Source organism: Vombatus ursinus, unplaced genomic scaffold (assembly GCF_900497805.2).
Source record: "Vombatus ursinus unplaced genomic scaffold, bare-nosed wombat genome assembly UNPS02014832.1, whole genome shotgun sequence".
NCBI classification, from domain to species: Eukaryota; Metazoa; Chordata; class Mammalia; order Diprotodontia; family Vombatidae; genus Vombatus; species Vombatus ursinus.
In genome coordinates this window covers 7,305,220-7,329,417 of record NW_020954610.1, presented here as the reverse complement: position 1 = coordinate 7,329,417, position 24,198 = coordinate 7,305,220, and the positions used below count along the sequence as shown (strand labels likewise).

At 37.3% G+C, this 24,198-nt stretch overlaps 1 protein-coding gene across 3 annotated transcripts in view; it reads left to right on the top strand.

Annotated features, from left to right (window-relative positions):
- Positions 1-24,198, top strand: part of LOC114025815 (transducin-like enhancer protein 4) — a 160,246-nt gene that overhangs the window by 74,283 nt on the left and 61,765 nt on the right. For 2 of the 3 annotated variants that reach the window (XM_027839354.1, XM_027839352.1), the window contains exons 7-8: positions 2,457-2,661; positions 4,042-4,058. In XM_027839354.1, the coding sequence (XP_027695155.1) occupies positions 2,457-2,661; positions 4,042-4,058 (222 nt within the window). The remainder of the gene's footprint in view (positions 1-2,456; positions 2,662-4,041; positions 4,059-24,198) is intronic. The other variant, XM_027839353.1, reaches the window with a different exon arrangement.

Genomic DNA, 24,198 nt, shown 5'->3' with positions numbered 1-24,198 from the left:
TGATTAGTGAGGGGAGTTTGCAAAGGATTAGGAAGGAATCGAGTGATAGGCAGTGGATACAGAATAGACTGCTTTTTTTTCCCCCTGAAGTTTGGCAGTCAAAAGGAGAGAAATAGGGTGCTGGAAGCTAGAAAAGGCACTACAGGATCAGCTGGACTTTATTTCAGGATACAGGAATGCTGCTTTAAGTCTTTACTAAAATAGGTCAGTGATAAATTTTGAATAAAATAAATGTTTGGGAAACTGGGGAGGGGGAGGAGGAGAGGATGGATGAAGCCGTGATATTCAATCAGAAGAGCAAGGAATAGGATCCAAATGTACAGGTCAAGTTATTAGATAGCCTTCCAGCAGAGACAACTGTTCTGAAGTGGAAAGGTGAAGTAGGAGAAGAGTGAATCCCAGGAGATATCTCCTGGCCATAGATAGATTAGGGATATCTTTTCAGATTTTTCAAGAGTCCCCAGCTGCATGGAAAGATGAGATTATTTTGTGTGCTTGACACAATGGGAAAAATGTGAAGCACTCTGAGGATATGATGATTTTTTGCTATATTTTTACTTTTCAAGCAAATGGAAGGCAACCATATGGATATTCAACTGAAGATAGATTTTGACAGAAATGTTCCATAATGGATTTAATTTTAGGACTCATTCTGTAGAAAAAGATCTATATTAGTGCATTTTGAAATACATATATTTTGAAAATATAATTGTTTGCTGCTGAAGACTTTTAGCCCTTTTCTATATGAAATATAAATAATTGACACAATTATAGATAATTTGGACTAAAAATTTAGTTAGTAGAAATACCCACTTACCCTAAAAGCAAGTTGGGGTGGTGGTGGAAGAGAGTAATGAGGGATTTAAGTATCTGGGTAATTGCCTTTTTTTATTTTAAGTGAATGTATCCTTTAAAGTAGTTCCCCTTAATTTTTTATTGTAGTGCCTTATATTCAAATACCCATCAAGCACATAAAGAGTCATAGGAGGAAATAATTAATGTTATACTTTGACATTTATGGTCAAAAGTAGTACAGAATAGAGAATGGGAAGAGATAAAGAAATATCTTGGTGAGGAGAGATTGCATTTTGGAGTTTTTATGGGGGATAGGGAGAAAAGGAAGCATTTTTCTCAAAACTCTACAGCTTTTTGACTCAATCTAAAAAAGAACAGTTAAAGACATTTCTTACCAGAACAGGTTCTTAACAGAATTGGTTCTTTATAACCTATTTTATAAAGCCACATTTGGGAGGAGAAAATAATAGTAGAGTCTTTTTGACTTTATTACATGCCAGACTTGAAAAGTGGTTTATTTAAAAAAGGAATAACTGATTTTTCACCTGCTTCAAAAGTTAATCTGAGAACTGCTAAACACTTGTTCACGGAATATCGTTCAATAAGTTTTTAAGTTGAATGGATCCATGTTGAGAGAGATATTTAATGTAACATCCTCCTACCTCTTCCTTTTTTTCTTTTTTTTTTCCTCTTGCCCATTCAAAAGCAACAACAAATCGTCCACCCCACAATAGTTAGTATTACAGAGCTTGATGCGGCCTTGGTTGAGGTCAAGCACTCCAATTCGAACCTCTCAAGGGCTTTCTCTATGTGTTGCCAGTGTACTGGTAAAAATGACTTTAGACTCTTGTCAGCGCAGTTACTGGTGCATGCATCACAGTCCCACTCAAATAAACCTGTCACAACACCGAGTCAGCAGCTAGAGACCAGTACAAGGGCAGGCCTCTCGCTTTTCATTCGAGCATCACTAAACGTGCACAGAGTGCCCAATTATTTCAGCATTATTGAGCAAGCCTACAGGAGGACCCAAGCCTTGCTACATTAGATTTTCTTTAGTAATTTGCTCAAGTACCGCTGAGGACACTTAAAGGGCTTAAAACGGTTGCTGCAACCAGTTTCCTTTTCTGGGTTGTTAATTCAGGTTTTCTCTTTCAATTTAACTCTCACTGCATGCTGTGCAGTGGTTCTGGGAGAACTGTTTAACACTAATTTTCTCAATTTTCAGTTTTTTTTGTTTAGCATAACTGCTTTAATAGTTACTCACGTATGTGTTTTGATTAGAAATGTATGATACCAAGGTTTTGTTTTTAAGTATAAAATGTAAACACTTTGTGAAAGAAATCTCTCCAAAGTTAGGTTGCTGTAAGTTGTTCAGTTAATTCCTGTTTTAAAAAAAATATCTAATTATGTCCTACAAGACCATGTGTGTGTGACACCCTAAACCTATCTATGATAGTGTTGACTATTCTTCTTCTGTCTCTATTTTTGTACAGATGGGTTTTTAGAGATTTTATCAGTAAGTTGCCCCTTCTCCGTTCCAGGTGCTTGGTGTGGGCCTGTTCCTTTTCTCCTTCTCAACTCCCTTCCCCCCCCCCCCCCAACTCCCCAACCCCTTGCCAACTTTTGGAACAAGTTCAATATCTATGTTTAATTTCTCACAGCAGCAACAACTCCAGGCCCAGCATTTATCACATGGACATGGTCTGCCTGTGCCTCTCACTCCACACCCGTCAGGCCTTCAACCACCTGCCATCCCACCAATTGGAAGCAGTGCTGGCCTCCTGGCTCTCTCCAGTGCGCTGGGCGGGCAGTCTCACCTTCCAATTAAAGATGAAAAGAAGCACCATGACAACGATCACCAAAGAGGTGAGAAATCTTGTAGGAATGTCAAGCTTAGTTATCATGATACTAGGTATAGGTTTTGGATGCCAGTATTTACTCTATTACTGAGTTAGATCATATCCCAGACAAGGAAATAATAGTGCATTGTTGGGGAGGTACATTATCAAGATGGCGCCTTTGTGCTCTGAAAGAGTTAATCTATCCTTCCATGGCAAGGAATTCACTTTCTTTTTATTAATGATAGTCTGATATTAATAGTTTATTAGTTTTATTAGTTGTATGATCCTGGGACAAGTCATTTAATCCCTTAGTGTCCTAGGCAACTCTTAAAACTACAGAGTGAGTTGCTTACATCAGATCATCAATTCACCTTTTAAACATGAGTGGCCAATGGAGGAGTAAGCCTCATGTAGAGTTCTCCTCACTGGTAAAAACTCAGGCAGAAGACCCCCCCCCCCACATTGTCCCATGGAAAAAAAGTCACCAAAGCATTAATTATGCTAGTTTTTTTTAAACCTTCAATGAAAAGAGACTATAATTAGTAGACATTTTTAATAGCAATTTGTATTTGCAGCATGCTTTATAATCATTTTTATTAGTTAATGGCAGGAAGATAGATGGAAGTCTCCTTGGTAACATCCCACAAATGTTAAATTGTGGGAGTTTACTTCACTAGCAGTGTGGCTCTCTTGGTTAAAAAAAAAATGTGTACTTTATAATCAAAAGCTCATAATATCTAGACTTGGTCCTGAAGCAGCATGGCTTAGTGGATAGATTGGTGGACTTGAAGTCAGATGGACCTGGGTTCAAATTCAACCTCAGACATTTACTACCTATGTGATTTGTGGGCCAAGTCACTTCATTTCTCTCAGAGCCTTAGTTTCCTCATCCATAAAATGGGGATGATAATATTTGTACTACTTACCTTATAATGTTGTTGTGACTGAGGTTTTTGGAAAAAGTTAAGAGTGTTATAAAAATGTGAACTGTTGCTTTTATGTCTGTCTTTTAGTTTGAATGATAACCTTGGGATTTTCTTCACTCCAAGCTTCAGTTTCCTAGTTCTAAAGCTGAAAATTTTTTATCTGCCTACCTTAATGATATGGTCACAGCAGAAAGGATTATGAACCATTTTATAAGTAGAAAGTTCTGTGGGGACATCAAGTAATACTAATTTCTAATTTTAGTCATTCTGAAAAAGTAAGGAAGGTTGACTTAGGCTTTATAAATGGTTGAGCAATATTAATTATTAACTTCACAGCAAAGTTAACATCTCTGCAATTTATTATTTAACAGAGATCAAGTGTGATAAATGTATGATTTTGTGTAAACTAACGAGTACATTTCTTTTTTTCCTTCTTTCCACCACTTCCTCTGCTTGGGTGGATGCTGTTTTGCCCATAGACAGAGACTCCATAAAGGTAAGACTTCATGTCCTAGGAGGAATAAATTTCTTTAACAATGTCCTGAATGCTTTTTGTTATAGCTGAATCGCAGTCAGTGTAAGAAGAGCCTTGAATTGAGTTTAGCTTAACTGTATTAAAATCAATTTGAGGAAAAATCTCACCTTAGTAATTTTGATAGCTTCATTAATTTTTTTTTTATTTTAATGAGATAAATCTTTTAAGTTTGGAGAATATTTTGGAAGTTGATAATACTTTAAAAAAAACTGAGTCATTAAAACTGAGTCATTGGTGTAATTTAGGGTTTGGTGGCTGAGATTTGTGAGTTTTTGTTCATTTCTCCATCAGGACACATTTGTCAAATGTGTACTGCATCAAGAGGGCTGTATTCTGTCCCTTTTTATGATGTTAGCTTGCAATGGGAAAGTTGAATAGCAGAACCCTTGATTTAGAGAGTATCTATAAATGAATAAAAATAGTTTGATGAAGTAATTAGTACATATGGAAATGCACATTATTTTCATAATGTGGGAACTAATTTGATTTGGAAAAAAAATTATCTCTTGTTATAGAAGTTTTCTATACAAAAACCTCATGACCTCTCAGAGAGTTGTTGTGGGCAGAGTCTGAGGCATTTAATCTAAGAGGATCTTTGTAGACAAAGCATAGAACAGGAAAAATATGTGTTGGGCTTTCCTTATTTGGGGGGAATGTTTCCCTTTAATATCTTAAGAGGGTATTCTGAAGATTGTTTGAATCTTTTACACACACACACACACACACACACACCAGCTAGCACAGGATGTCAGCAAAATGTGAAAACTGGGACTTGTTGAAGATCAACACCAAGAGGAAAGAATCTTTCTTTTCTGAGTCTTTGTCATGATACGGATATTGTCACTTTACTTGTACATACCTTCTCTCTGCCTTCCTTCCCTCCATCCCTCAAACAAGCAATCTTCATGAGAAATAAGATATTCTACTCAGACCATCCATTATGTACACTTTGAACCCCAATTTAATGCTTGCCCTTTCTCTTAAAAGAAATTCAGTTTTTTCCTAAATCTTCAAACAATATAAAAAAAAACAGTAGACTATAAACAATTTTAACCTTGTAAAAACATTTGTAATTTAAATATTCATTTATATGCCTATCTAAATAAATATTCATTTATATGCCTATCATAATTTATCATCAGACACACAGTTCACATGACGAATTCTTCAGGTATAGCTTTTTATAGTATGATGTATAGACCCTTATCTTTGTATCACCAAACAGTTCTGAGTACATAGTAGATACTATGTGCTAAATGCTTTCTCATTAAAACCAGGGTTCCAGACAGTTTTTGGGCAAAATATGTGAAATACAGCATACTGGTTTTGTATTTGTAGCTACAGAATCAGGATGAACCAAAAGAGATCCTGAAAAAAATTTCTGTCAGATTATTCTGAAATTATGGTGAAAACCTACCCTGTTTTCATATGATAACCCTTTAGGCAGGTGAGTGAACTAAACACCACTCTTCTCCTACCCCACTCCCAATAGGCCTTAGAAATGGCTCTACTCCAATGCACATATTATGTGTCAATTACATTTTATATTTCCTCAAAGAGGAATAGTGGCTATTTTGAAATCATCTATAATCATTTTGGGGTGAGTCTGGGAATGAGATCTCTGTAGCTAGAGGCAAAGAAAAAAAAAGAAAGAGAGGTATGAAGATTTTGTACTGATTTATTACGGAACAATAGTTATGAATAGATTTTTTTTTACCCTATTATCAAATCCTGAGTTGGATTGTGTCAGCATTTAGGGCTAGCTGCCAGCTTTGCAAGGTGAAATAGTTTGCTAATTTCCTTAAATGTTTTCAGTGATGCCCAGGGTAGCAGTTAGTCACTTGTACTATCGATCTGTCCTCCCTTAAGTGGCTCCTGGTTAAGAGGGGCTTTTTATGATTGTCTGCAGTGTGACTTGAGATGGTTTTTATCAGCCAGAACGTGCCAGTTGCCAGCAGCTGGAGTCTGTGTGCTTGTATGAAATAATTTATTCATGCAGGATAATGCTCCTTAACATTTAACAGGTAATGAACGTGACATAAATTTCCTTCTTGCTTTTAATTTTTCCCTTTCCTCTTCTAATGTGCAAACAGGCAGCTCTGGTACTCTAAATAATAAGTAATTTTTGGCCATCTGTCAAAAGGAAATTTCAATACAAATTTAAATTAATGGTGCCTGAAATTTTTTATGGCTCCTCTAAAAGCCTCTAATGTGCAGAAAATTCTGAATCTGCTGGTAGTAATTAGTGTAGCATGTAATGAGGATGTGGGCAATGTTATACAGTCCCAGTGTAACATTTTGATATGGTAGCAAAATTTTGATTTATATAAGGTTGTGGATGGGTTTAATTGTGAGAGACACTTTAAAGTGTTTTCTTGACGACACAGATTATTAAACAGGGCAGATTTCAGAATAGCTCATAAAATGTAAATGTAGACATACTGTAAAATTCAGGTAATTAAGGTGCTTTTCGTATTGGTGTAAAGTAAAAAAAGAAAAGAAATTTACTTGCATTCTAGTTATAATGTTTTTTTTTCCTCATGGAAATTATGTAGTTACTAAACCAAATATAATTGGTCATGTGTGTTGGCCTGTTGCTTTTTATCAATCTCCCTTTTGTCTAGCTGTCCTACCATATTTCTTACCTTGAATTACCTAGTCCTTAAAGCCCCCTTGAATCTAGGAAGGGTGTTGTAACTTAAGTTGGATTCCCAGGATAGAGCATGCGAACAGGAACCCAGCTCTGGGAGCACTACTGTGGGGGCATTTGAATGGCTATAAGAAACAAGAATGTTCAGTGCGGTGAGGGTTTGGGGTGGAGAGAGTTAGAACAAGGGTTCATGGCACCATTCTTTGTCACTGTGTGTGAAGGGGCCCCCTTGTGACCAGGATTTAACCTCTTGTTCTGAGACGGAAGCCGTCCATCAAGCTAGGTCAGGGGTGGGGAACCCGTGGCCTCAAGGACACATGTGGCCCTCTAGATCCTCAAGTGAGACACTTTGACTGAATCCAAATTTCATAGAACCAATCTCTTTAATAAAAGGATTTGTTCTGTAAAGCTTGGACTCAGTCAAAAGGCCGCATCCAAGGACCTAGAAGGCCACATGTGGACCCCTGATGTAGGCCCTGCCCCTGCCCCCCCCCCAAAAAAATAGATTAAAAGATAGTACTTGGTGGTTCCTACAGCTGTAAACTGCCTCGGAGAGCCTTAGTTCCTATCCCTTGATTGTATGGAACCTTATCGGTCCTTACCAGACTGTAGGGATTTGGACATGTTCCTTTCAAACAGGCTGTAAGTCAGAAATATTTTTGGAAGTGAAGAGGGAGGTACCTACTCTCTTCCCTCCCTCCATTCTATCCTGTTTTTGCACTTGTGGTTTTCCAAGGCATTAGAGAAATGAGGATAGGGCAAGACCAAGAGCCCCTCAATTTCTAGAAGGCAATAATCTCACAAAGTTGTGTTGAACAGAGGTATAGAAACTTTGTGCTGGTATCTTGATGGAAAAAAAGATGCTTAAAAGACAGCGAGGGTCATTTGTTTTTTGTTACTTTGGTAACAATTTTGGAATATAAGATAAAACTTTTTCTCATAGCTGACACAGTCAAGAGACAAGAGCGGAGACAAAAAGGCACACAAATCAAGAGCGTCCATCAAAGACAGTAAGACAAACTATATTGTCAGGGACACAAGTTGTTATTGTTTGGGGCACATAACCCCTCAGAATGGAATGTGTACTGCATAAAAATTAAAATGCTCAGACCTTTACTCCCTTCTGGATAGTGTGGCTTCTAAAATGATACTGAAGTCATCTAGCTGATTTTGAGGGTGGGGAAATGTCCAGCAATTTTCCTCCTAGACAATTATTGAGAAATAACAGAGAAAAAAAATTTCTTTGGGAAAGCATATATCCATCATAATAGCTTCAGAACCTTCAAGAGACATTCTTACCTCCTAAGTGGAAGTTGCTCAGACATTTTCCATCATGTCTGACTCTTTGTAACATCATTTGGAGTTATCTTGGCAAATATACCGGAGTGGTTTTCCATTTCCTTCTCCAGCTCATTATGCAGATGAGGAAACTGAGGCAAACAGGGTTAAGTGACTTGCCCAGGGTTATACTGCTCGTACGTGTCAGCGGACAGATTTGAACTCAGGAAGATGAGTCTACTTGACTCCAGGGCTGGCATTGTAAAAGACGGGATCATAAACAAAATCTAGCTGGGGAATCTATTCCATAAGTAAAGTCTATATAATTTCAGAAAAAAAACAAATGAGGAGTAGCTACAGAGGTTGAACTACTACAATGTCACAGAAACTCTGAAGTAGAATTTTAGGGTTGCATAGGTTGTTGGTCACTGTCCTCATTTCATAGATAAACTGAGACCCAGACAGGTATAGTGACTTTGGAAATATATGACCCGTGATGTGTTTGCTGAATAGTGTGTTAACAACATTCATATAAAAAAAACCTTAATGTTCTCTGAAATCATCTTTTTTTTTTTTCTTAGTTGGGTGGGGGGTACCTACCAGTTGTATGTACATTAATATGTAGAGTGTTAATATTTGGAATCTTTCATGATGATTAAAATTTAGGCTTTTAAAAAAGTGATCACTTTTCACTCAGTCAAACTAAAGCTTGAGCCAGGGGTTTGGACGCCAATTCTGAACTTGGGTCTGAGCAATTTTTGCATTTACTGCATATAGATTACTAAGACAAGAAAAGATTGTTTTCTTTCCTCCCTCTCCTTGCAGATTGCACTCTTAGAAAGTATAGATTTATCCTGGAGGACAGGACAAAAACTGTTTACATACAAATTGAAGTGTATGCTGTAGTCCACATTTGCCTGTAGTCTACTTGCTACTTCAAGTGATGTTGGAATTTTAATTTGGATTAACAGGAAAATTGCTTATTTTCCCATAGTCCTTTGCTACATTTTGTTTGTTTCTGTTGCTGTTATTGTTTTCTTTGAGGGAGGAGGAGATGGAAGGGGAAGGTGTGGAGTTCCAGGAATTTTCTTCCTAGAAGATAATTGAAAAATAACAGAAAAATAATGCTTTGGGGAAGCATCTATCCACAGTTTCAAGAGGTAGCCTAATAGTCTAGGTTCTATTCTTAGATTTTTAAAATAAGGTTCTGGGACTTCTTAGTCATTCTTTCTACCATTTTTCTTATATATAAAGTGAACATAGGTCTCTGTAAACTCAGTCAAGTAGTTTCTGTCATTGTATGTTCCTTAAATTTTCCTTATCCTTGTTTCTAGGAAGGAGATGGCAGAAGCAAACAGGGTGGCGGAGTTGGGAGGGAGGAGGGAAGAGAGTGAAGTGGTGTGTGAGTAGATAAGATAGATTCCCTGCTGCCCCACTTCTTTTTCTCCCTCCCCTCCTTACTCCCCAAATCAGATGACTTGAGACCAAAGCCTGTTTTTTGTCCTTTGGGGTCGTTGCAGTAGAGTGAGGGAGGAATAATTAAATTTGGATATTATAGATTGAGAAAAGAATGACATAAAAATGGAATCAAAGGGCATAAGAGAGGAGAGGAGTAAATGGAAACAGCGGTTTTGAGAACAGTGGAAACAAAGGCTTAGGACAGGAGAACTGGTTAGGGTGAGAGCATAGAAGACTGAAGATTACTGAAACAAAAATATACCCAAGTTGAGAGAGCCTAAGGCTCTCTGAGAGCAAGAGTGTTGCAGCCACAAGTAAAACGGGCCCTTCCCTCTATTCCACATCGTAGCAATATGGACATTGCTTTGAGAAAGGAAGGAAGGTTTCAGTCTTCTTTTTGGAAATAGTCAGTTCATGGAATTTAAAATTGAGAAGTGGAAGGGCACCTTAGAGATTACTAAGTATAACTCCCTTATTTAACAAATGAGGAAACTGAGGCCCACAGAGTTTCAGTGTTTTGCCCTGGGTCACTCCCCTAGTACGAAACAGTAGGTTTTGTTGTTGTAAAAATCACTCTCTTGATAGTTACAAGCCAGTGTAATAATTTTTAAAAATAAACATAAAATCACATAAACTTATTTAATAAAGGTGGTTGGCCATTAGCTTTTTTGTAGATTTCCAAAGTAATTTAGACATGGGCTGACTTGTTAAAGCTGCTGCATAAACAACCCCCTTCCTTCTTGCTGCCCTCTCTAGACCTCCCTGAGGGAACATACCCTCCAACCTCCTTTTGACAGTCATCAGACCCTGATTCCAGGCCCTGGTGTGCCACTTTCTGTTGATGCCCATAACTCTGGCCCAGGGGATTCATGCCAGACACACACATTGTTCCTTCCTTTGAAAATTGGGAATAATAACCCTTGTATCGCCTCACAGGGGAATGAGGAAAACACTGGGCACAACCTAACATGTGACAGAGATGGGAATTATTCAAACTTAGCTCAGATCTGAACCCCGAGTCTTGGTAAACTTGAGAAAAACCAGATAATTGGATTAGAAGCAGTGGATTAGAGTAGAACTAGGGGGAGACTGGAATATAACAGAAGGCCCAGGAGAATAGATGTACACCCAGCCCAAAGTACTGTAGTCTTACTGTTTTGTTTTGTTTTTTTTTATTGAAACTTGTGATTTCATTGGTTTGGGGAACTTGCTCCTTCTTCTGCTGAGGTCAATTTGCAATTTTGGGGTTTTAGACAGTTGCCTGGAGGTACTGAGAGGGTTTCACAAGTGCTTGGTGTCCTGGGCAGGACTTGAACCCCGGCTTTTCTTGACTGCAAGTACGCTTTTCACCATGTGGTTGGTTATTAATTACTGCTTTCAAGCCCATCATTCAGTAATGGGGGTAAAAGAGCTTGTTCTCTTAGAACTTTTTTTTTTTTTTATAAAGGTGGTAATATTTTATTGACTCGTTCTTAGCTATCCAGGTATTTATAAATCATTATTTAAAATGAATTACTTTAGATCCCTACCCACTTAAACTAATAGGTTGGTCATTTCCAGGGAAATCCTTTTTTCTTTGTTTTTTTTAAAAAAAAATCTAGGTACCAATTTCTGCTTTTCTAGCTATTAGGCACCTCATCAATGCTTTATACATTCTTCAAAATAAATAATGATTACAATGACGGCCTAATTTTTAATTATTATTGGTGTGGATAAATAAGCAATGTACTTACAAGTGTGTACATATATATGTTTCTTTTCGCTCTGCCTTCTTCTTTCCCTCTTTCTTTCTCTTCTTTTCTGTATGTACATACACATATACAAGCAGTTTTTAGTAATTCATTTTATTATTTTCTTATTCTTATTTGTCTTTTTACCCTTTTATCTTCCACATCAGGAATTTTATTATTTAACTCCCTTGTTAGCCAACTAATTTCAGATACCTCTTCCCACCTTCTTTAATTCATGCCCTTAAGTGTTTCCCTGTGGACAACATACACTTCTCCCACACTTCTCTTCCCTTTAGATTAGGTGGTATTCTCATGGAACATTTTCATGTTACTTAATTCAAATTGTTGAAATTGATTGCATTTATATTTCTGGATTTCTTCTCTCCTTACTGAAGATCTGACATTTCAGCAATATACAAACATTTTCACTGAAATCATTTTTGTTGTCTTGCAGTTTAAAATCTTTATCTATTCTTTCTCTACACAGGGATTAAATGAGGGATAACAGGACTCTAATTGGGGAGGGAGGGCAGCAATCTCCTTTGTTGATAGCATTACCAATAGGATTAAAGCAGTGCCTTTCGGTACCACTGAAAGACTGGGCAAGAAAGAAGGAAATTTTATTGGAAGAAGGGTAAAGTAGAAGATAAAATATGTGATAACAGAGAAGAACTCCCTGTATGATGTACCTTTAATGTATAATTTCTCATCTTGATATTGTTATGTAAAATACTTTGTAAACAGAAATATGCTAAACATAAATATCATCTATTTTTATTATACATTGGGAAGTAGTAATTATACCACCGATCCTTGCCTTGGGATCACATAGATAGCACTGAATGGGACGAATAAAGATTTTAAATCTCTAATAATTTCTTCTGTGTTCTATGAGGAAAAAGACCATAGTCTTCCCAATAACAAACTTCAGGAACTTATTTGACAGAGTATGGCCAGCTGTCATACTTTTCTGTCTAGGTTTAGAGGCAATGTAGTGTAATGGATAGGATGCTTGATTTGGAGTGAGACCTGGCTTTGTTTGCCTTCCCAGATACTTGTTGGCCAGCTGCATGACCATGGGCAAATCAATTAACCTCCATGAGCTTCAAATTCCTCTTCTGTAAAATGGGGTATAATTGTATTATTATTACCATTATTATTATTGTAGTTATTGGTTGTTAAAGCCCATTTTTGCCACTCAGTTCTTTGTCTTTTCTGTTTTTATTAAGCTACTGAATGATTGTTGTGTGTCTTCTGTAGGTTTGGGCTAGCTGTAACATGAGAAACCCCAAATCTCTATTCACTTAAATCATTTAGGCTTAACCTGTAGAGGATATATTCATTGATTACATTTAGAACACATTGCTTATAATTAGACCTTATTTAGCATTTTAAAGTAGACATTATAACAGAGACTTTGCATAAGCTGATTATTTCACATGTGTATACACACAGATTCTCTATCTCTGATGTCAAACTAGCTCTGGGTAGCTTATCTATAAACTCAGAGTCTGAGAGTTCCCTGGAGCACTGAGAGGTTCACTAATTTCCCTGTGGTCTCACGGGCAGGACTTCCTATCTATAATGCAAAACTGCTTCTTAGAAATAGTCATACATGAAATAAAATTAAAACAGCACATTTTTATCAAATTTTCCCACTAGGTGTAAAAGTATGATAGGATCAGCATTTTTCCTGACTTATTGTGGGCCCCACCCCCCAGAACCTGATTGACCTCAGCTTTCCTAATTCAGATTATGCCCTCCCAACATTCTTCCCTGGGGGTTCTGTTCAGGGACCTCTTCTCTTCTCCCTCTACATAGACTACTTCACTTGGTGAGCTTCTCAGCTGCCATGAACTTAATGACTATCTCTAGGCTCATGATTCTCAAATCTACCTTTCCTGTCCCAGTTTCTCTGCTGACTTCCAGTCTTGCACTTGCAACTGCCTTTCAGACATCCCAAACTGGATGTCCAAAGTATACTGTCCCTCAGTATATCCAAAACAGAACTCATTCTGTTTACTCCTGTATCTCCACCCCCCTACCCACACGCCCTTCCAGGTACCTTCCCATTTACTGTAGAGGGCAACATCATCCTCTCAGTCTTTCAGGTTTACAACCTAAGTATCATCCTGGACTCCTCACTGCCTCTTACTCCCCCATATTCAATCTGTTGCCAAGGCCTGTTGATTTCACCTTTTTGCAATATCCCTCATATATGCCCCCTAATCTCCTCTGACATTGCTGCCACTCTAGGTCAGACCTCTCATCACCTCATGCCTGGACTACTGTAATAGCCTGCTGGTGGTTCTGCCTCTCTCCACTCTAGTCCATCCTCCATTCAGCTGCTCAAGTGATTGTCCTAAAGTACAGATCTGACCATGTCACACATGCAGCTACACCATCACTACCACCACCAGCACCCTTATTTAATAAACTCCAGTGTCTCCCTCTCATCTCCAGGAACAAATGCAAAATGCTCTTTTTGGTATTGACTCCTTCATAACTTAGCACCCTCCTACCATTCCGGTCTTCTTACACTTTACTCCCTGACAAGTACTCTGACCCAGTCACATTGGCCTTCCAGGCTGTTCCACAAACAAGACTTTCCATCTCTCAGCTCTAGGCATGTTCTCTGGCTTGGAACACTTTGCCTCCTGCCCTCTGCCTACTGACCTCCCTGGCTTCCTTTAAGCTCCAGTTACAATCCTTCTCTTCCCCCCCCCCAAAAAAAAAATGTTACTGGAAGGCTTCTACAATCCCTTTTAATTCTTGTACCTTCCCTCTACTAATTATTTCTTGTTTATCATGTTTGTATGTATTTGTATGTTGACATTCTCTTCCCCCCCAATTAGATTGTATGCTCCTTAAAGATAATACTTACTGTCTTTTTCCCTTTTTTTTTTTGTCTGCAGTGCTTAGCACAGTAGTATTTATTAATAAATATGTGTTGCTTGTCTGATTGATACAACTTCTTGGCCAGGGGACATGAAAGATCCCAGCCATGTGTATTTGGAGCCTCTCAAATGTGATGGATGCCTGAGACCAAAAGAATCATCATATCCTGATGATGTACTTAGCAGATGTGGAGACAAGATGGGGCTCCAAAGCCAGAGAAGCTAAATACCAATTGTATTGTGGCTGTATAGCTTTGCTATGTTTGGACGAAGTAAACCATCTTTGTTCAATGACTCACAAGTGTCTAATTTTGTCCTTACATTGAATCTGAATTAAGAGTGCGATTACATTTGAGCAACTACAACAAAAAGCATATTTGAATCTCAATCTAAGTTTCTGTTCCTGTTCCTGAATTATCATTGAAAGGAATCATCACAGAATCCATTTGATGCCAGATATTTTCTATACATGAAGATGACTTTTCAGAATTGCAGATAAAATTTATTTACAAAGAACTTGAATACTTAAGAAATGTTTTACAGTTTTCTCATATGTCAAATAAGGAGTTTCCTTTTTAACACTTAAATAGCTTAGTAATAGATGCTTCTACTTAAGTCAGCCTCTTGATGTGGAAAAAACATTGCCTTTGGCATCACAGCATCTGGGGTTGAACCCTGCTTTTGCTGTTGACTGACTGCCTTTATAGTCACTTTCCTTTCTCTGCTCCTTAGCTGAAGATTAAAGAAGTTTGTACTAGAGGGTCTCTGAGACTCTTTTTAGTCTAAATTATATGAATTCAATAAACCTGTTTATAAATACACTGAGACCTTGCTGATCTGGAGACTAGCTTTATAATACCTCAAGCACCTGCAATATCTTAACCTGGAAATAAGAAATTAAAGGAAAGAAAATGTCAGATGGCAAAAAAGAAAGAAAGAAAGAAAAGAAATTTAAGTGGTGGTAGAAAAAATCAGAAAAGAGCTTAGTATCCCCCAATGACTGACATCTGTTCTAGAAACATGGGCTCTTAAGTATGGAAGAGACTTTAGATGCCATGGTCCAACCTCTATTTTGTAGAGGGGCAAATTGAGGCCCAGTGAACTAACTTGTTCAAGGTCAGACACCTTGTGAGTGGTGAGAGAATGGGGAATAGATAAGAAAGAACAAGGACAAAAAAAAAGAGAGTGTGGAGGATAGCAGAGACATTGTTGCCAATAGCTGCAACTAAGGCAAGAGATTTGAAGGCCATGGCACCATTGCTTTAAGAGATTAGAGAAGATGGAACAGCAGAGGCTGGAGAGGATGAGAAGCAGTGATGGTGAATGCTTTGAGAAGGGAGAAATGGAAAGTATTAATAATTCTCTTCTCTTAGGGAGCTAAATCATCTGCCCCTTGATTCTGCAACCCTTGAAGCCATAAAAAGAGGTAATCTTTACTTGTGTGCATTTGTGTAGCAAAAGTCATGGAAAAGTACAATATGTTTTGGAAAGATTTCCATACCCAAACATTTAGAATTAAAAGATTGAAGAGTAAAGCCATCGCTATCTTGAAACCTCATTTATCCTGAAGAACAGGTTCTTGAGTTATTAGAAAATGGTAAGTATTACTAACTATTGGTTTTTGAACAGGCTTCTAGAAGAAAGAGTTATGGCTAGTTAAGAAGTCTGAAAATGGACTCACGTAGCAGCTCTCCTCTATCTCTACCTTTGATTTCCTGGGTACAGTAGAAATATTGATGACCCGAGAGTAAACTGACATGGCCTTCTCCTTCAGACTCACACGTAGTCTGTATAATTTGGGGCAAGACACTTAACCTCTCCAGGAGGGAGTTTAGGGTGGGGGCAAATAATATAATGGGAAAGGGAAAGGAATAAGTATTTACATAGAGCCTACTATGTGCCAGGCACTGTGTTAAGTGCTATATAAATATTATCATTTAATTCTTACCACAATCTTGTGAGGTAGGTGCTGTTATTATTCCTATTTTACAGTTGAGGAAACTGAGGAAAACAGAGGTTAGGTGACTTGCCCAAGGTCTCATATCTAGATTTAAGCCCAGGTCTCACTGACTCCAAGCCCACCACGATCCACTGCACTGGGATCTGCATCTCATTTCTCATTTATGTCTTTTCTCTCCTTCCTGTTGTTAAAGAGATTCACATGCCAGACTGGACTATGTTCCCCTAAATTGTACATGAAAATCTGGCTAAGGGGGAGAGTTGTACGTGCATGGTACCAAATGAGGCACCCCCACGCATTCTATGCCATTGCTACCATCATTTCAAAAACTTCAATACTGGAAGACATGATAGAATATTAAATCATTTAGCAAAGACTTTCATAGTGTTTGACACCGGTGAAATCTGGATCAGTTAAAACAGTTCCAGGATGGTGCTGGTTACTTTAGATCCTAAGAATATGGGAGCCAGGATAATTGATGTATACCCTTCGAGAATCTGCCAGAAATGTTTTTTGTTGTTTTTTTTTTTTTTTTAATCAAAAAACCAAACGGTGACAGCATCTGACACACAAGGGTTCTAAAATGTACTACGATCTTATGATAGTTGGGACCTTGGGAAATTGGGATGCTAGTAAGGAGCCACCTACCGTAAAGGCTGAAATTTAGACCATAGTATTATCGATTAACGAGAAAATTCAAGGTGTGGAGGCAAAAAGACCTGAGTTTAAATTGGGGTCTCGGACACTTACTAGCTGTGTGATCCTGGGCAAGTTACTTAACCTCTGTCTCAGTTTCCTTATTTTTAAAAGAAATTTAGATAATACCACCTACCTCCAAGGGTGGTTGTGAGGAAAAAATAAGATATTTGTAAAATGTTTTATGAATATTAAAGTACCATATGAAAAATGCTTACCTGTAATGATAATTAATAATAACATATAACTGGAGGGAGGTGTTTTTTTTTTAGGGTTTTTTTTTCCAGTTGTGTCTGACTCTTAGTGACCCCTTTTTGAGGTTTTCTTGGCAAAGATACTAGAGTGGTTTGCCATTTCCTTCTACAACTCATTTTACAAGTGAGGAAACTGAGGCAAATAAGTACCGTCCAGGGTCACACAGCTAGTAAGTGTCCGAGGACCAATTTGAACTCAGGAGAAGGTCACACAGTATGTGCTAGATTGTCATGTGTCATAATAGAATAGTTGGGGGGGGTCTTAGAGTCCGAAGACGTAGGTTTGATTTCTGATTACAACTTAATGATTTTGGACAAGTGACTTAAATGCTTTATAAGCTCTTTTTTCTCTTGGGTCACATCTTGCCTTCTTCATGGGGTTAGACTGTTGAGAGAATTCAGTGAGAGGATCTGTTTGAAAGGGCTGTAAAGTACTAATTTAAGCTGTTTTTTCCTTTGTTATATTTGTAAGGGCAGGAATCATGCCTTGTGGATTTCTCAGATACAGTGCCTTATAAGTAATGTTTTGAATCAGTAACGTAGATAGTACTTAGGCTAGGCCTTGAAGGCCAGGCGCGTAGCTTTCCTTTAGTAACACTATCTGTAGAGCATGGAGCTAACCACAGGATCAGACCTTGGGGTACCAGGGAACGTTAAATGATAGGCAATAGTGGTTAAGTAAAAACAACAAAAGACAGGTAGAAATAGTTGAAATTTTACTTGTCGTATAAAAATCTGTGTTTAGTTTGCATTAACCCAGTATGATACTGTGTGTGTGTGTGTGTGTGTGTGTGTGTGTGTGTTTACATACCCACATTTTTTACTACTAAGGAAGGAAGGAAAGCAATAAAAACTAGTTTGAAAAGCACGTATCTGAACTGAAGAAGCATTAATGAGTAAATTGGTATTGTGTTGTATGCCTGCCAGCCAGATGGAATTAAATAATGTAAAGAAGTCCATAGTCAGTATAGATTAGAGAGAAGGAGTGCTTATTCTGTAATATTGACTTTCTTCTTATAATCTCATAGGATTGTATTTATATAAAAAAAAAAAACAACTCACCTTAAGGAGAAGAATAAACCTAAAATAAGTTACAGGATTTGAGAAACATATTGGCATTATTAATCAGAATTATACATTAAAATTCGATATGCATCATTTAGCTATTGCTACAACAAATTTGTTGTATTTAAAATCTAAATATCATAGTAAATTATATGCATTACACAAGTATTCTATTTTTTTTTAATGTTTGGTACATCTATTTCTTCAAAATAAGAATACATTTGAATCTAAAAAATACGTGTAAAACAAGTCACTTGAGAGAGGCAGTGGTGTCTAAGAAACAGGCCAGGTTCAACCTTGCCATTAATCTTTGGGATCTTGGGAAAGTTGAGTGAATCTGAACAAGTCATGTAAACTCTACTTGATTTTTTTCATTTCTAAGATGAAGGCATTGGAGTTAATGACATATAAGGTTCCTTGAAACTCTAAAAATCCAATGTTAGTTGTTTGACTTTGTTATATAAACATTTCCTCTAATCCAAACACTATTGGAAAGAACATTTAGGGAGAAAAACAAAAATATTTTAAGTTCAAAACTTTTCTACTTAGTAGGGCAATGTGAAGATTATGTTTTCAGCAATTAAGCTGTTCATGTCATTGACTTGATAAATACAGTTGACTGGATGAATTTAATATTATTTGGGGGGATAGTGCCACATCTAAATTATACTTCTCATGCATTTAATTATTATCTCTGCCTCCTTTCTACAGTAGTGACATGATAGATAAAACAAAGCATACAGCATTATATTTTGCTTTAAAGAGATTTGTTTACACTCAGTGTTTTGATATTTTGGGGAGTCTTATCAAAGTATAATTAGGAACTTTTGTTCTGTTGGCTTATGATACAGCAATTTGTTTAGTATTAATTGATATCTGCCTCTGGGCATGTAAACTGTGTGGGATGTAACAGGTGCCCTAATTCTAGAAAATGTGTTGTAATTGTTTGTTTGTGGAATAGATGAATAAATATCTTTGGGGCATAGCTGGTCCTCAGGTGGTAAACGTGAATGGATTAATGATGTGATTGGGGGAGACATGCTTGCTTGTTGCAGTCTCATCCAGTGGCTGTCTGCTGAAGCAGAACAAATATTAATTAGCAGGGCCTTGCTTGTTGTCTTGGTCTGCCTGGCCAAGCTGACTTGAGCAAGATTCCCGCTTCTGTCTCCTAACCATCCTCTTTAAGATAATCTACTGAGTTGTTGGATGAATGTTTAGTTCAAGTGGTGGAGCTTTCTGATTTTTTTAGCTTGATGCATTTAATTTTTGCAAAAAAAGCATGAAATTTACATGTCAGCTTCTTTTATGTTCTCAACATTCCTCCCCATTATATGTATGAAACAGTCATTTTAAGTGCACAAATAAGATTTATGTAAATATGATTACCGAGACTTGGATTTCAAGAGCTTTAGCCTCACAATTTAGAAAGTTTCCTTCCTTTTTTTTGACCTAAGAATTGTTTACAGTTTTATCCATATTCTCACCCAGAGTCCAGCATAACACAGTTATCCTATCGCTCAGAGCATGGCTTTCTAGAGTATAATTCATCCCTTTTTACTTACCACCCTGGCAAATTTCTGCCAGACTTAGCACTGTCCAACTTCTATTTTGCTACATGGCATTTTTGAGTAACTCAGATTTTTTCTCTTTCCAGATGCTTTCTTCCCTCAGGGGGCAACCACTTACACGGGTTGTAATTTCTAACCTGAGCAGTCATATCTAATTATTACCATAGCAACAGGCTGTGATGTTAGTTGTACCAGGTGATGACTTCACACTATAAAATAGAATGAAGAAGTTCAGTAAGGTTTGAGGACAGCTTGCCCAAACAAATTTTAATACGGGGAAAGAGGGCTAGATTAGAATGATGATGGATCAAGCTGAAGGATGAGGTCACTCACATGAGCAATATATGAACATTTTGTAAAAGCATGCTATACAGTTAAAAAACAAACAAACAATTGGTTCCTGTGCTAATGAGTTCATACAGTGTATTCATTCATTCATTGAATCAAATAAAAATTAAAAACCTATTGTTGAGTTCCACAACAGTCCCTTTGCTTTTAATCTAACTATTGTACAAAACATGTTATTACTATAGTAAAGGAATTTTGAGAGTGAAGTCAATTCTTTTTATCTTGCACAGAATGCATTGTCATTTTTGTGTTGGTTAGATTGCTGATATAACTGTGTTTCACTTTAGAATTTTCTGTCGACCTGTGACAATTATAGTTTGAAGTGAAGTAACCTCCCTTTTTAATGTGCTGTAGTGGATGGAGTGCTGATCCTGGAGTTAGGAAGACTTATTTCAGATCTGGCTTCAGATATTTATTAACTCTGTGATCCTGAGCAACTCTTTTCATTTTGTTTGCCTCAGTTCTTTCTTCTGTAAAATGGAGATAATGATAGCACCTGCTTCTCAGGGTTGTTGTAATGATCATATGAGATAATATCTGTAAAGTTTGTATCACAGTATCTGGTAGTAGTAAGTGCTATAGAAATGTTAGTTATAATTGTTGATAATAATAATAATAATAATGATAGACCTTTATTTCTGCCTCGCTAAAGATGGCAGAAATAATAATGCAAAAGTAAATGTAAACTAGTTTTGGCCATTGAAGTTTTATCTTGCTCTAAATTATTATTTTTTTTAAACCACATTGTTTAATTTTCTAGCCAGATTCTAGCCATTGATACTTTATGATTGGGCAACACTTTCTTTTTTAAATTTACTAAATATTTGGCAGTCAAATGCTTAAAGTATTCTATAAAGCAAGCTTCCTGTGATTTTGAGTTTCAGATAAATAGGAAGAATTCACCTGTTAGATTGGCTAATAGGATAGAAAAGAAAAAAGACAAATGTTGGAGGGGGTGTGGAAAAAATGAGACATAAATGGTGATGAACTGGATTCAACCATTCTGTAGAGCAATTTGGAGCTGTGCCCAAAGGACTATAAAACCATGCATACCCTTTGACCTAGCAATACCACTACTAGGTCTGTATCCCAAAAGAGAGAAAAAAGCCAAAAAGGAAGGATCTATATGTACAAAAATATTTATAGCACCTCTTTTCTGGTGGCAAAGAACTAGAAATTGAGGGCTTGCACATCAGTTGGGAGATGGCTGAACAAATTGTGCTTTGTGATTGTGATGGAATACTATTATGCTATAAGAAATGATGAGCAGGGTGTTCGGAAAGACTTACATGGGCTGATGCAAAGTGAAATGTGCTGTGCACAAAGTAACAGGTAGATGGCAAGATGATCAGCTGTGAATGACACAACCATTCTCTGCAATACAATGATCCACGACAACTCTGAAGGACTTATGATGAAAAATGCTGTCCATCCCCAGAGAAAGAACTGATGGTGTCTAAATGTAGATTGAAGCATACTTTTTTTACTTTAGTTTTCTTGAGGTGTTTTTTTTGTTTGTTTGTTTGTTTGTTTTTTGGGTTTGGTGGGGTTTTTTTGTCTGTTTTCTTCTCAGCATGACTAATATGAAAATATTTTATGTGACTACACATGTATAACCTATATTGAATTGTTTCCCTTTCCATTGTGGGGTGGAAAGGGAGGAAGGGAGAGAATTTGGAACTCAAAGTTTTAAAAATGAATGTTAAAAATTGTTTTTACAAGTAATTGGGGAAAAATAAAATACTAAAAAAAGAAATCAATAGGAAGTAGAAGCATGAACTGTAATGAGTATTAACACAAGAAGAGGAGTATCTAATTCTGTTTTATGAAAAGCCTAGTGCTCTCCAGGCACTCAAACATGACATTTCAGCCCATAAAAAAAAAATAGGAGGAATTCTTTTTTCTTTCTTATTGGTTTATTATTTAATTGGATCCTCTTCTTAACAATGTGTGAATAATGTTGAAAACTGTTAAAGGCTTTGCAAATTGGTGACTGTTCAAATTTTAGAGGAAAACAAGGTAATGCAAGTCATTAGATTGTTACACAATGAGAAAAACCCCAAATCATGGGGAAGCACAATAATACTACACTAATTTTTCCTTGTGATCATCTTAATTATTCTAGAAAATTTTGAGAATGCCATTCCTATAACACTTTTTAAACTTATGTGTTTTCTTGAGCGACATTTGGCCTTTTGAACAACAAAATAAAATGGGAAATGCTAATGTTTTGAAGCAACTAAAGGAGGAAAATAAAAATGTCACCATGGCGACAAAGCTTCTTTCTAGATGGTTTCCTAAGATATGCCTGAACTAGAAGCAGATGTCTGATTTGAGAATCTTGCCTCCTTCAATGTAAACAAATAACTTCTGGGCAGGTGTTGGAAATAATATGGAAATCCTATTAAGGGGCCCTGGGTTCCTGTCAGTCAGGAAGCCCCTGTCACAAAAGAGCTGGTTGTCTGAATAAAAGAGACAGAGTAAATTCTCATTAGGCTTTAGCTTTTCCCAGGAAATGATTGTGTCTGTGTGTTCTTTCTCCTGTGAATCTGAATGTAAGCTGTTTCTTCTATTGATCTATTCACTGGCTCTCTCTTTCTCCTTATTTTTTTTCTCCTCTCTGTACCTTTTCTGTCTCTCCCCCACCCCAAACCCCTTTAGATTAACACTTGATCTGTGCTACTGCCCTAAGAGTTGTGACATTTGTGATTTTAACCTTCCAACCCACCACCCTGGGGGAAAAAGAAGGAAAAAAAAGTTGATGTTTATCGGAGCAGGCTCCATTTGAAAAAGAACGAGGCCAAATTAAGTAGAGAACTGACAAGTAAGCTGGGGGTCTGCAGAATGACAGTCACAGAACTGATCTGTAAGGTTTTGTCAGTTAACTGGCCTGTGGCAATCTAAGCACAAAGCATTTTATGAAATATTTTTCAAAGTTATATAAATGAAGCTCAACTTTGAGGAATTTCTTTGACCTGTTGGAATGTGACTCTAAGTCCCTATGCTTGTTTCAGTTCTATAGCTTGCTTACATGAAGTCTGTGTTAATGTAGTGATTTTTAAATGGTTCTTCTCTTCTCTCTCTCTTTCTCTCTCTCTGCCTTTCTCCCTGTGCCTCTCTATCTCCTTCTTCCTATCCCTTCCTGTCCTTGGACATACAGTTGAGTAGCTTAACATAGGCCTACCCAAAATGGACCCCAAGGATTTACTTCTTAATGTTCCTAGATTGAAAGTTGAGACAGTTCTTTGGGGAAGGGGGTACCGAAGATGTGCATAGCAATGCTCTTAATAATACTCAGAGGGTTAAATGTGGATAAACACAAAACAAGGCTTCGGGAAAGCCTTGCTATTATCATGCAGCATTTCTCGGACTATAGTCCCCGAGATGCACTTCATAAAGCCAATAAAGCGCGCACTGGTGGTCTCCCGTTGCCCTAGCAACGGACCATAGGGCACAGTGTATGTGAAATGCATGAACATCTGTGAATTAATCTTTTTTAGTTTGTTCTTTTCTTGGCACTGATTGGGCCACTCTGGCTTGTGCCTGTGACATTGCGTGAGGAGGGATGATGTGGAGAGCTCCCTTGGGCCCTGCCCTAAGTGGATGGCGGAATGGAAAGTGAAGTGAGATTTATCCAGGCACTGCTTTCAGTGGTTGAGGGATTTAGCCTGACAGCACTCTCAGTGGGACGTTATTAGCTTACTTTCTGGTGCGTGGGGAAATGAATAAAAAATTTTCTAGTAAATCTGGGCATTATTGGGTTTTTTTTTATTGGTCTGCCCTGAAAAAAAAAATAATCTAGAGAGAAAATTGAAATAATCACTTGTGTTTATGCCACCATTTTCTGGATTTGAGTGATATGTGTTACTTTACCCCTTCACCTCAACTTGATCTCCCCATTCCCACAGATTATAGCCAAACCACATTTGCCTAGTTCAAAGCTGAATGAAGCTACTAAATTGCATCTTTAAACAGAAGCTTCATTTGATCCTAAAAGAGGAGCATGGTATCCTTAGTTTATTTAGGGAGAATTAAAAGGTAAGCTGCTGCCTTTTTTTTAAAGGTATAGCAAAAACTGATAAGTATTCTGACATCTAAGAACAACACTATAATTAGCTTTAGGTAATTGTCAACATAATGGACACGAGGGGTGTGTGTGTGTGTGTGTGTGTGTGTGTGTGTGTGTGTGTGTGTGTG